A 12985-nucleotide genomic window follows, 5' to 3' on the forward strand; every position below is an offset into this window, starting at 1 on the left:
TACCATCCATCTGAGAATATACCAATTGGAGTTTTTACTCTCCTCTACCCATCCCCAAGTGGCTACCACGAGATCCAATTACAAAAGGGTCCTTCTTCGGATTTGGCTTTGAGAAAAAGAAGGCAAAAAAAAAAAAAAAAGGGCTCTGGCTTTGAGAAAGAAATGAAATGAAAAGCCCCAACCCCAAAGAGAGTAGTGATTTCAGTACGAACAAAAAGCTGACATGACCTACTTTTACTACACTTGATTTTTTTTTAACTGTCAGTCCTACGCTCCCCATAAATGGGTGACTCAGGTAACAACGAATAAAGAAAAAAAAAAATGACCCATAATTCGGTTTATCTTTTGGTAATATAATTGAGCATGCTGTATACTTTTCCATGCATAAAAACCCTCAAGATAGTAGGACTACTAATTTTTATTTTTATAGTTAATCCATGGTGAACATTTCTATAGTTAATTCATACACAATAGTTAATAACCTTGTCTTGGAGTAATAAAAAGAAAAGGTTAATTTAACTTGGCCCGAATTTTATATAAGGCATACCTTAAATAATAATTGACGTGTTTCGTTAATTCATTTATATTTAGTGGGATATGAAATGCAACGTGGGTGGAGTAATTGTACATTTCTTTTGTATGAACGCAAATTATTTGCATTAATTTATCTGCTTGAATTATAAGCACATTTTTTGAATTATGTTTTCATCCTGCGTATAGCGCATCAAAAAAGTATTACTATAATTTTTAGTTAAATTATTCTAAATAATCTCATATCCAAACAAACACACACTTATGTGAGGATTATGAAGCCAATAATATATTTCCAAGTTAGCATAAGACCTTATATATATATATATGTATTAGAATAGTATAAAACAAGACGAACGTGAAATCAGTTTGCTCAAAGAGAAAGGTAAAGTAGTAGTACCATCAAAAAGAGGAGGAGACAAAATAAAGAAAAGAGAGTGGATGCAATGTTTTTGAGCTTATCCTTTCAATTCAGGTGTCGCTGATGGTAGCATTTTGGCAGCTTTTGTCCTAGTGTAGTTTGGATCGACTGATAATGGTTTTACGCTCCATTTCACTTATGACTTCATTATTAGTTATTAATCACTCCATCAAGAAAAACCTTCCGTGTATAGGTCCAAATTAAGAGTCTAAATTGAAAAGGATGGAGACCTACAAGTCACAAACAGTAAGGCTGCTAATCCAATTTGTAAAGCATTGATTGAATATAATAATGCTGACACATTAATTATCAGCTACGTACTAGTAAATCCCAATCCTACGCACTACTAGTACTTTTTTCCAATAGGCCATCGTGCTTTCCTTCCTTTCTCTTCTTCTTCTAGAATTCTTTTCTTTAATTGCCCTAAAGATTGAAGTCGCATCCTGCAAATTGAACAAGAATTATTTGTGGTTATCCCTTCTGTTCTTGCTTGAAATTCCACAAACATCAAAAAGCACTTGACACATTTTGTTTTCTAACTAGTTTGGCTTGCAATTTTTTTAAGAGTATTTTTAGGAAAAGGGTTTTTTTTTTTCAAGTTGAGAGTTGATAAAATAGATCTCAAATATTTCAAAATCTGACAAATGAATCTGAAAAAATTTGAGATTTGAGGAGAAAAGAGAACCCGTAACTAGAAAATCTAGAAGAATAGAAACTCTAATTACAAAGATTTTAAGAGAAAAAAAATCCCATTAGAAATCCTAATTTCAGGATAGATTTTATTACCTATCAACCGAAAAGAAAAATCACAAGATTGAAGGAGGTAGAGGAGCTAGAGCAAAGGAAGAAAGATGGTATTTTATTTGAGAGAAATGGAAGAAGTTACAGACAAGGTGGAGTGGAGAAGAAGGCTAGCTGTAATTAAAATGTAGATTTGAAATGAATTCATTTCAAGTTCATTCATTTGATGGTGCCTCTATTCTCAAACAGAAGAGAGTAATCAGTCGAGCATTTCACCAGCAAACATATTGGAACGATATGCCCTGGCGCATAAGAAAATGATTTGGGAACTTTCCTCAATGTGAGTTTTGATGTGTTTCTTGGGAGGCCATAAAAGTCTGGACCATTGAAACTTGTAAATGCTTCCAACTTATCCAGTGCACCGGCCTCCTCAAAAACCTTTGCAGATACAGCCAATGCTACAGGAGCACTCACTATAAATACCAGCACAACCAATCACAAGGGGACGGCCATGATTTGGCCTTAAAATTTTGTGCGGCTCAGATCACGTCTTGTAACTCGATTTTCACGTCAAGTGTGAGATCCACAAAAATTTGTTCTAAAGTTATGTCGTATGCAAAGAAAGTTACACTGTGTGCAATTGATGTTACTCAGTCCAAAATGCACACAACCTGCACAAACGGTAGCACCCCTTGTCCACCACAAGCACGCTCTTTCTTTAGTCTATCATGGGGAGCGCTGTCAGTTCCAAGGAAAAAATTTTTTACTACCACTTGTCACAGCTGATTCATACAATACCTTGCCTATGTATTAGTTTCTCTCTTGACGACAGGACAGGAAAGGAAGGCAGTAATTATGTGGTTGTAACCCTCCTTGGAAAAGAGAATTCCTATTCAGGATAAGATGATGTGGAGTGCCTGTAGCAGCAACACAACCTTCAACACAAGACTCGACAAACTTCACAGCATCCATAGTGGCAACATGCTCCATCACTACTTTTTAGTTGTGGAAAGAAACCTCTGCACTATGGGGCTTAAAACTGTCTCAATGAATACTTTTTCCCGATCAAAAATGTCGACTTCGGGACTGGTAACCTCTCCATGGACTAAGAGAGGCATGCATATTGTGTCTAACCATCTCTTGAATAACAGGCATACACTTCCCGAATAAATCTGTCACACCATGTCGAGAATTGGTTGTAGCACCAGCAAATCTTACCCCACTCTCCTTTGCCAACTTGATCTCGGCAGTATTAATGGGCAGTGCTTTGAGTATGGATTCTCGATATGCCATTGCTGCAGCTGTTGCAGTGATGGTAGGTTTTAAGTTCGGCATAACAATTGCCCTTCCAAAGTGATGTGCACTGTGAGGGACAACCGCTTCAAGAAGCTTTCCTTTCCATCACGCAGCAGATGAAGATGCATGCCAATCATCGGGCCGCGGCGTAATTGAAAGCTCCATCTTTGTGGGATTGATTTTGACTTCTTTCAATACTTTTTAACTATTGTAGCTAGACGGGAAACTGGATGCTTTGCATGCAAAGATGGAACTCTTCATAACTCCAAAAGCATCGGAACAATAACAACAAACTCCTGTCTATCTGGAGTTACTTACTAGTCCATGTCTTCAATTCAAATCAAATGCTAATAACAAAAATTTGACTCCTGGGCAGCTGGCTAGGAGCCGCAAAGATCTTGAGAAAGCCTGTAGGGAAAAAAAAAGAGTTACTTGAGCACTTTTATGATGCAACAATGTATGTACGTAAGGCAAAATACATGGAAAAAAAAGCGATTAAAAAATATGTAAATAGAATAGCGTAAATATTTTCTACACTGTCATCAACAGTGTATATACTATCATCGCTGGATTTATGACATGTGTAGCAAATAATATTATTCTCTTTAACGGTTGAAATATCCTATGATTGATTAGTAAAATTTGCAACCTTAAGAAAGTTCTAGAAGCTCTTGCGAGCAAAGGGAAGTGAAAAAAGAAACCTTTCTTTCATGCCCTAATTGTAAATCATTTGGGATCTGACATAAAATTGTCTGATTTGATTATGCGGTATTAGTTTATTAAAATGACCCTGGACTGGAGGACTAATACTCAAGAGTTTCAACTCTAGGAGTTAGCTGCATTAAGCAAAATTACATAAATTTTAATTGGATGTGGCGTGTGGGGTCATCAAGAAACAGCCCAGTTGCGATAAAAAGTGATGTGGAAGAACTTACAGCACTACTTTTAAAAGGCAACTAATATGATGATTATCTCATAAATCATGGTACCTTTAACGTATCAGAGCATCCCAACAGTTTGAAGTTTCTGCAAAATAAAGAAGATTTGCTGCTGTTAATTATTCAAAAAGGAACAATTATAACGAGAGGCCGAGGCTATCATTCATCCCACTTCAGTTACAAAGCATGTAAGCAATTGACATGATTGTGTTTCTAAATTACTGCATTTTCTCTAATAAACAACAACGTTTACGCCTTCAAACATTAATTGCCTATCTTCCAAAAAAACCAATAATTTCAAACCATATATATCTTAGCCTATGTCAGCAAAAAAAAAAAAAAAAAAAATCACGCAGCAGAAGTAACATGAAAATCCTATGAATAATAAACAATAAGAAAGACACGCGAGGAAACAAAGTATTCTGTTTCAATTCATTAATTTCCCTCAACTACAAACCTAGGACTCCAAGTGCTTAAATAGAGAAATATAACCACAAATCCCATTCTGATTATAATACAAATACACGACTCAACCTATTTCCTAAACCGACTGTGACACCAAGCCTAATATAGTTACCAAATAAAAAATATAATTCTAAACCGACTAAATTTCCAAATATTGCTTGGATTAAAAGATGTCAACAGCCTACCTTGTTGACTTTATTATATGTTTTAATGGGAGAAACAAAAGTAAACAGTTCGTCTCAATTTTTCTCCTAAATCTTGGTATCTTAACAACATATGCAGCCATTTGCTCCAGCGTCAACAACGAAAGCCGCCAAGGCACGGAAAGAAAATTGTGCTGATTCTCCTTATAATCATTTATGGTATCATGAGCCACTGATAATATTGTCAGCATAATTAGGTAACAAACCAAATTACAGAATAAATGAAGCTCATTTCTTCTTGGACTCATGTGCAAGCAAAGATGACAATGACCAGCACAAGCCATTTTTTTGCCCCCCCAAAGGCTTCATACCAAGCATTTGACTGTTAAACGGTATTAAGCTCACTAATGTCAACGATAATGACGCAGGGTTTTCTAGCTATCTATCAAAATTTAATACCCTACTTTCAGAGGTAATGATCAATTTATGAGATGGGATTTCTTAATCAGAATTTATCATGCGTTTTTAGATGACATAAATGTTACTAATTAAAGCGGTACCTAGCAGCTCTTTGCCTCTTGTGCCTTGAGAATGATATGAAAAAATTGCATGCCTCTTGGCTGCAAGCTAGAGTGAGCCAAACTTCTTGTGAAGTTGTTGCATTTTTTTTTTTTATAAAGTTGCTTTAGCATTTTTTTTTAAGACGTAACATAACATACGTGAGGTAAAAAATTGATTAGAAACCGCATAAAAAAAATACTCACGAAAAATGAAAAAAAAAAAAAAAAATTCTTCAAAGAATAGCAATCCAAATAGGATTGAAAATGCAGGATGCTAAAGTATTTCAGCCGAAAAGACTCTTATCTACTGTTTTGGATGGCTTCAAGTTCAACGCTAGTCAATTCAAAATCTAAAACGGCCAAATGCCGTAATGCATCCTAATAAGAATCTCTTTACTCATAGAGCACGGCTATTATAGAGTGTTTAATGTTCAAATTTTCTTTTATTCTTGCTTTTTTATTAGGACCTATACGGTCATATCATCCTAGCATTCCAAGGATACAATTCAGGCAGATAAAGTCAAAAGTTTGGCATAAAACAGTAGTAGTTTTCAGTTAACGTGAAGAGAATTAATGGAGAGCATTTTTGAAGTACAACCACTTATTCTTTTCTTTATCTCTTTTGCGTGTTCTACAACTAAAAATATATGATAGCAATCGTTGACGATCTAGCGTATTTTTTGGCAATAATTGTGTTCAGAGACTTCATGGATCAAGTAACAAGTCCTTTTGCAATTTTATTGACCCTAATCACATATACTGACCCCTCACAAGTAGCTAGGTCGGAGCTTGTTGTCAATCGTTTCTGCAAGGTCCCAACTTCGACTCCCGTGAGATAACTCGCTGGCATCCTTATACGGGACTCTGCTAGCCTTAGGGGATTAGTTCAGTCAAATAAAGGCTGGGACATCCCTAGGCGAAAAAAAAAAATCACATATACTGATTTTGCCAAATTACATCCCAATTCGGTTTGATACCCTCAAATTGATCCTTGATAATTTCTTGAATTGCGTATGCACAGTTTTAAACAGGCTACTATGTCAAGAAGGATGGATGATATTCCAAAATGTAACTACAAGTGGGTTTGGGCCAGCTTAAACCAACAGCTTCAAATGCAGTGCCTGTTGGTTATCGTTGAGCTCAATCAAATTTTGACCTAAAAATTGGATGTTTGGGTTTGATTAGATGTTCCATCATATGAGGTAGATTAGCTGCTCCCCCTCCCCAATTCAGGGCGTCCGTTTCTGTGTTCAATAGACTGCCAAGTGCATGGATCGTTGTTCCTTCTTCTATCCGGGCTACATACAATTTTTACTGCTTGTTCGAGCTATGGACTTGATGTTAGTTGCAATCCAACATTGGCTCGTTTGGCCCGTTCACAAAAGTGAAAGACTCTCTCCTGCCGACATTAGAACTTTGACAGTCATTTTCTGGCCCAAGCCATCCTCAAGAAGATGAAAACTTGTGGGCTTCTACAGCTGTCAAGATATTCTAAGATGAGTCAACTTGACAACCTATGTGATACTTTATGGTTTGCAATTTTTTTTTTTTTTTTTGGGTTTTGAGGGTTTTAGGGAACTTGCATTGCAAAATGACATTGCAGTGTGTGAGATTTGATGCATGTGAAGTAAAAAATAATTAGAAAATATGTTTAAAAAAATATTTGAAAAAAATCCAAACAAAAAATCTTTCATTTAAAACATATAACAAAAAAAGTTTTTCCAACTAATTGGTTATATACAATTTTGGATGAAATAAATTAACAAGCAATTTACAATAAATATCTAACTATGAAACAAAGAAGATAGAGTCTAGGCCTTATCAAATTGTGATTTATGAAAAAAAATATACCCTGGTACTTTATTAGAGAAGACAAATGTGTGTTTGGATTGTAAATTATTTGAGATATTTTTACTGTAACATTTTTTGTGATGTGATGTATGTGAAATAAAAAAATAATTAGAAAGATAAAAAAATGAATTAAAAATAGTAATAATAATATAAGCAAATATATTTGAATAAATAATCTCTTGTCCAAACACGCTCCAATGGAGCCTTGCTTAGTAAGAAAAGAATTACTACCTCTTAGTACTCTTTTCTCTCTCTTTTTTTTTTTTTGTTTGGTCTTTTTCTGGTCAAAGCCAATTTCAAACGACACCTAGCTCTCAAGTTTCGAATGGCAAGAAATGGTTGGCATACAGCCAATAGTCGTCAACTCATCATCCAAATTATTAAACACGCCTTCTCCACAGTCCCCACTGTCTTTCCGCGTCTTCTTTGTTTCCTCTGTCTTTAACTCTTTAAATTAAAGTCCCCCGGCGGAGCAGATACATACATATATTTGATCCTCGTCGACGATCACGAAGAATTTCAAATATCTCCCAAAACGGCCGGGGAAAAGAGTAACTGAAAAAACAAAAACAAGAGAGAGAGAATCTTTCATTCAATTGACCAAAGCTTCTCGATTTTTCCTCCGTCTCATACCCAATAGCCGTTGAATGATGGATCCCAACCCAAAACCCAACCCGAAACCCGAAGATCATCCTCACTCCGCCGACTACGCTCCGTACCCGAAACTCGATACCCAAGACATAACTCCCCCTCCTCCCACCACTACCGACACCTGGACCTCCGTTCCTGTCGGGTCGGATCCTCCTCCTCCCTCGTCCCAACCACCACAAGGTCCAAACCCACAAACAGAACCGGCATCGTATACTGCTGCTCCCAGGTCTCCCCAAGCTGCACCACCACCTGCAGCTCATCCCATGCCCGGCGTCTCTGCTGCAACCTCCATGCCTCCTGAATCCAACCCCTACGTCTCTCCCGCTCCCGCCGGTGGCTCCGGGTCTTCGGTTAAAAGTGAGTCTCCACTTAATTTTTTCCCGGTGTTAACTTCTCTCTGAGTTGTTCATTTATGAAGGTTTAGGGTTTCTCTTTTCCCGAGGTTGAGCATTGTTTGTATTCAATTGAAATTCGAATGCTAATACGAAATTAATAACAGTTCAATCTGAATTATGCTGATTCTGCGGTTCACATATAAAAGTAGTCATTAATGCATGATACTTTTTTAAAACAAAAATACTTTTTTTTGGGCTGTTTTGCTTGCCAAAATTTTAGATACGGTGGACTCCGTAAAGGATGTGCTGGGGAAATGGGGAAAGAAGGCAGCAGAAGCCACGAAAAAGGGCCAGGATCTGGCTGGGAACATGTGGCAACATCGTAAGTTTCTTATTCCTACTTTCATTTATAATTTTCAGCTGAACTCAAAAAAGTTCCAAAGGTGCTGGCTCAGTGTAGTTTCGTTTAGTTTAGTTCATACTTGTATGCTTCTCCAAACATTCTAGAGTACTGCGCTTGTAACGAAGCTAGTAACTTTAGGGTGAGGTAAACATATTCATTTTGGAATAATTCTTGTGAAAAAGTTCGTTGTCCTCTCTATTGACTATTGGCGTTTATATTTTCTTCCTATCGCTTAACGTAAATAACCACAAGCTTAGGTGAGTTTGGCATTTAATGGTCAAAGTTCAAACAAGTAAATGTTGAATGGTTCTTCATGTTGCTTCTAAATTTACATATTGGCAAACCCTTTTTTCTTCATGTAAATCTTGGTCTTTTCCATGTTTTAGCCTATTAGTTGGTGCAAATGATGCTTCAAAGTTTCGTCCTTTTATTGCTGATTAAATTTTATCTTAAATTTGCATCTTTATTGTGAGGAGGCCTTGGTCTAGGGTTAAAGTTGAGGCCTTTGGAATTAGAGGTCCAGAGTTCAATTGCCCCTGTCTCCCCTTCTTAATTCCCACCCCCTCCCTGCTGAAAAATTCATAAATTTTTAGATTCAACATTATGTGATCTAAGTTAGGTTTCCATCTAGAACAGCTTTAGTGGTAAGCTCAATCGTTTGTTTGCTTCTACATTGTGGAAAGCAGGCAGGATGATCATTGCAGTACTGGGCATAATTAAGTTAGACCTCTTGCGGTTTTTTTTTTGGGGCGCGCGCTCTGGGGATGAGGGGTTTGCTTATATCGCCGTGTTGGTTTGTTTGACTTATTCTTTATGTGAAGTAAATTAAGACATTTTCTCAGACATAAGTTGTAACTTCTGGTAAACTGATTCTTCTTTTGTTGGAATCAGTAAAAACGGGCCCAAGTATGGCTGATGCGGCTGTTGGAAGAATAGCTCAGGGAACAAAGATCTTTGCCGAAGGTGGTTATGAGAAAGTATTCAAACAAACATTTGAGACTGCCCCAGAAGAGAAACTTCTTAAATACTACGCCTGTTACCTGTCTACATCTGCTGGTCCTGTCATGGGAGTCCTCTATTTGTCAACTGCAAAGCTAGCATTTTCAAGTGATAATCCCCTTTCTTATAAAGTTGGTGAGGAGACTCAATGGAGCTATTATAAGGTATGCTTTATTGTCTTCGTGATCATGCTGCATCTGTGTTGTTGCAGGTTGGTCATGACTCTGTGGTTTGTTGTATGTTCCACTACCAGGTAGAGGGTGGTTAAAATAATTGTTTTGGAAATATAATATAGGGTGGTTAAAATATTATCAGTTTAGTTAATCAAGAAGATTCTATTCGGTTCGGTATTGGATGCAGTATGTAAACAACCTCGTTTCACCATCCTATTGTGTACATTTGAATTATAGAGACCTTTAGATAGGTAGACATATCTGAGATGGGCCCTAATTTTTCTTCATATCATTTTGGAACTCGATAGGGCATTGAGAAAATTCCTTATCTTGTAAAGCTTCTTTAATTGGGGAAAGCTTACGCATTTGTATCCTGAGTTGCTTTGCCCTCTTTTATGGCAAGTGGTTTTTGTGTTTAGTCTGCTGAGATATTTTCATTTATGGCCCGCTACACTTTTTGCTGCATGCTTCAAACTTTATGAGCTTGGAGGATGTCATTTTATGTAAAGGGCTAAGGCGTCTTTTTTCGCTTGCAGTGGGTTTTGCTTGCTGCAATTAATGGAAAATTTTTTCCTAACACAACTGATTAATGTTGTCATTGATTGAATTACATTGTACTGCTCATAGGTGGTTATCCCGTTGCATCAGCTGAAAGCAGTTAATTCTTCAACAAGTAAAATGAATTCAGCTGAGAAGTATTTACAAATTATCTCCATTGACAACCATGAGTTTTGGTTCATGGGATTTGTAAACTATGATAGTGCAGTAAAAAATTTACAAGGTGCTTTGAGTGCTCCTCACTAGCAGTCAGCCTGAGGCCAGTAGAACTGTGCGACTTCCTGACTAGCAGTCAGTAGCAGGATAGTTGGCCATGCTGCATCTCTTTGGTTGCACTACTGTATAAATGAATTTTGGTCAGTTGTGGCGATGTTGGGAATCGTATACTGTATTCTTGTTTGGTGCGTTGTAACCAGGCTGTGCAGAATTCAAACTCAGATTTGTTCAATTGGTTTTGACTTTTCCAATTTGTGAGACTTCCAGATAAATAAACATTATGCTGTATTCTTTATGTTTGTGAAATTTATATTATGCATTATGTTAAGTGAATTATTCCTTACTGTTGTTGATGGCGTAGGGTATTTATAACTCAGTATGTTCCACCTGCATGAATACCTACTGTTGGTAAGACTCGACGTTCACCTTGAATTTTTTAGAATTGACTTGGAAGTTCTCCGTGCGGGTTGGTTATATGTGATGTGGAATGCTATGCAGCGTCCTTCCAAGTTGCCACTATTATTATAACGTTTATGTTGAAGGACTGACTTCATTAAGTGCATGTTTATCCGTCTTTTTAATGCGTTTGGATTGTGAGTTTTTGTGTAAAATTTTTTGAAACATAATTATTGTCTCAAAATATTTTATTATTATTTTTTTATCTTACGTATATCATATTATTATAATATATTTGTTGATAAAACTCTGAAAAAAGCCTTGTTTGGAAGTCAAGTTTATCTGCTACAAGTTTTTTAAAAACTTTAGTTATAGTAATTTAAAAAACTTTTCAAAAATTTTAAATTATAAACTTCAAAATATTCAAAAAAAAAAGGACACATCAAAAATTTTTTAAAAAACTTCTACAGTAAATTGCAATAAAGTTTTAGACAAACATTCAAAAAATTCACCTTTCAAACGGGGTAAATTTTAACTGTAAATTTTTTGTTTGTTTATCTGTCTGTACTTCTTTTTTAGTTTTCTTCAAGTTTTTGACTAAAAAAAATCTGATTTGTTTTATGAGAGCGATGGATAAAAGATGAATTCGGCTTTCCTTCAACATCAGCTGAAAAGAATTCTCTTTTTTTAATGTGCCACCTGTTTTTCTTGAATTGAAGAGCAGTACTTTTTTTTTTTCGCATAATACGTGTCATAAACTAGGCTCAAATTCTATCGTAAAAGGAAAACTCAGACAATTACTCAGTGGCCACTTAGGAGGGTCTTAAGTCCCTCCTTAGGCTGTAGATAGGGGTTTAAATTTCACTTGCAGTGAAAAAAATTCAAAAGTGGTGTCAAAACAACTCTTTGATTTAGTAAGATCTGTGTACCTGTTAACTCCTAATACAAGCCTCTTTAGGCTCCCTCTTTCTTGTGAGTTAGGATAAAATAGATTATACAATTGTTATTGTCTCCGAAGAAAAAAATAATCTCGACAATGACACATGCCTAAGCCTGTGTTTGCATTTCGGTTCGGTGCCAAAATTGCGTGTTCTTCATTTATTGGCTCATCACTGCAAACATCCTTTTAGGAGTGTAAATGAGTCTAATGAAATAGAAGACCCTAATATTAAAATTTGTTTATTTGATTATTTTAACAAGTTTGCAATTTTGTTCAAACTTGATTTGTTTAGTTGTTGAATTGAATTTAAAAGGGTTTTTTTATTGAATTAAAAAGTTGTTGAACACAAAACGCTATTTAAAATTGACTTGATTAATTAGCAAATTAAGTTTAAATGAACTGCTATCAAATCGAGTTCGATTCGAGTAACGAATAATTTAATTCATTTTTTAGTCCTACATCTCTAGAGCCCAAAAAAAAAAAAAGCCTACGTCCATGTAACTACTCGCATAATTTATACAGTGGTGTGTCGGTCATCTACTTTGGAAGCATCGAAGGCTTATTACGGTCCTTGTCTTTTTGCTTGTCCAACGGATGGTAGACTAATTGAGGAAGTTTTCATGTCAGAAATCGACCAAAAAATAGTCGATGAAACCAAACCCCAGAGCAGACTCTGATTACTTGCGAAAGCTTGGGCTGATGGGAAATCAACAAAAGACCTCCCATGCCTACATGGATATCATGGGCCGGGTCCTTATGATGACAAAGTTTTCTGTATCTGATAATTTGTAGTCCAAATCAAAGTATTTCCCAGATAAAACGGTTCAAATTAACTGCGCGTAGCGCGCGTAGTTGAAGGTATACAATTTTGTACAAGTGTATAGCTGTGGTCTTACAAATTGGTAATATAATACATATATATATATATAGACACACATATTTGTGATTTCTATTAAATTAATCTTTTTTAAAAAAATAAATCAAAAATATTTTTAAAAACTATGTAGAATACTAATCTTCTACTTGAAAAGAACATTAAAGCATTTATTTTTAAAAAAAATAATTTCTACATAACCTTATTGATCATGTACTTGTCTAGCAAAGCATGGAAAAGCAATACAGAAGTACATCCAAAAAAGGGAAAACAGCAAATTAGAGGGAGAAAAAAAAAGAGATAATTACTTAACTCCAAATTTTCTAATAGGCAAACTCCAAAACAGACACTCATGGAACTTTAGTAGGCTGAAGTTCTATATGGCTCAAAGGTAATTTATTTCAAGATTAACATGATACATCCTTGAATGGTTTATGTGACCTCAAGGATCTTTTTTTTTTTTTTTTTTGAAGAGCAATTTGCAACTAGATGCA

General features: G+C 35.8%; 1 protein-coding gene and 1 pseudogene across 1 annotated transcript; one reads left to right on the top strand and one right to left on the bottom strand.

Moving 5' to 3' along the window:
* Positions 1–1952: 1952 nt before the first annotated feature.
* On the bottom strand, positions 1953–3154 carry LOC113748739 (annotated as a pseudogene).
* Positions 3155–7403: 4249 nt separating this feature from the next.
* LOC113749833 (GEM-like protein 1) lies at positions 7404–10576 on the top strand. The gene is made up of 4 exons (XM_027293702.1): positions 7404–7954; positions 8213–8314; positions 9227–9498; positions 10135–10576. The coding sequence occupies exons 1-4, from the start codon at positions 7594–7596 to the stop codon at positions 10309–10311; spliced, it is 912 nt and encodes a 303-aa protein (XP_027149503.1). The 5' UTR covers positions 7404–7593; the 3' UTR covers positions 10312–10576.
* The last annotated feature ends 2409 nt before the right edge of the window (positions 10577–12985 follow it).

The sequence above is a fragment of the Coffea eugenioides genome, chromosome 10 (genome assembly GCF_003713205.1).
Source record: "Coffea eugenioides isolate CCC68of chromosome 10, Ceug_1.0, whole genome shotgun sequence".
Taxonomy (NCBI): domain Eukaryota; kingdom Viridiplantae; phylum Streptophyta; class Magnoliopsida; order Gentianales; family Rubiaceae; genus Coffea; species Coffea eugenioides.

What these genes read in the sequence shown, in the direction of transcription:
- LOC113749833 (XM_027293702.1), top strand. Translation starts at nt 7,594, where the DNA reads ATGATGGATCCCAACCCAAAACCCAACCCGAAACCCGAAGATCATCCT. An exon ending in CTCCGGGTCTTCGGTTAAAA is followed by an intron (nt 7,955 to 8,212) that starts GTGAGTCTCCAC and finishes CCAAAATTTTAG; the next exon opens with ATACGGTGGACTCCGTAAAG. An exon ending in TGGGAACATGTGGCAACATC is followed by an intron (nt 8,315 to 9,226) that starts GTAAGTTTCTTA and finishes TGTTGGAATCAG; the next exon opens with TAAAAACGGGCCCAAGTATG.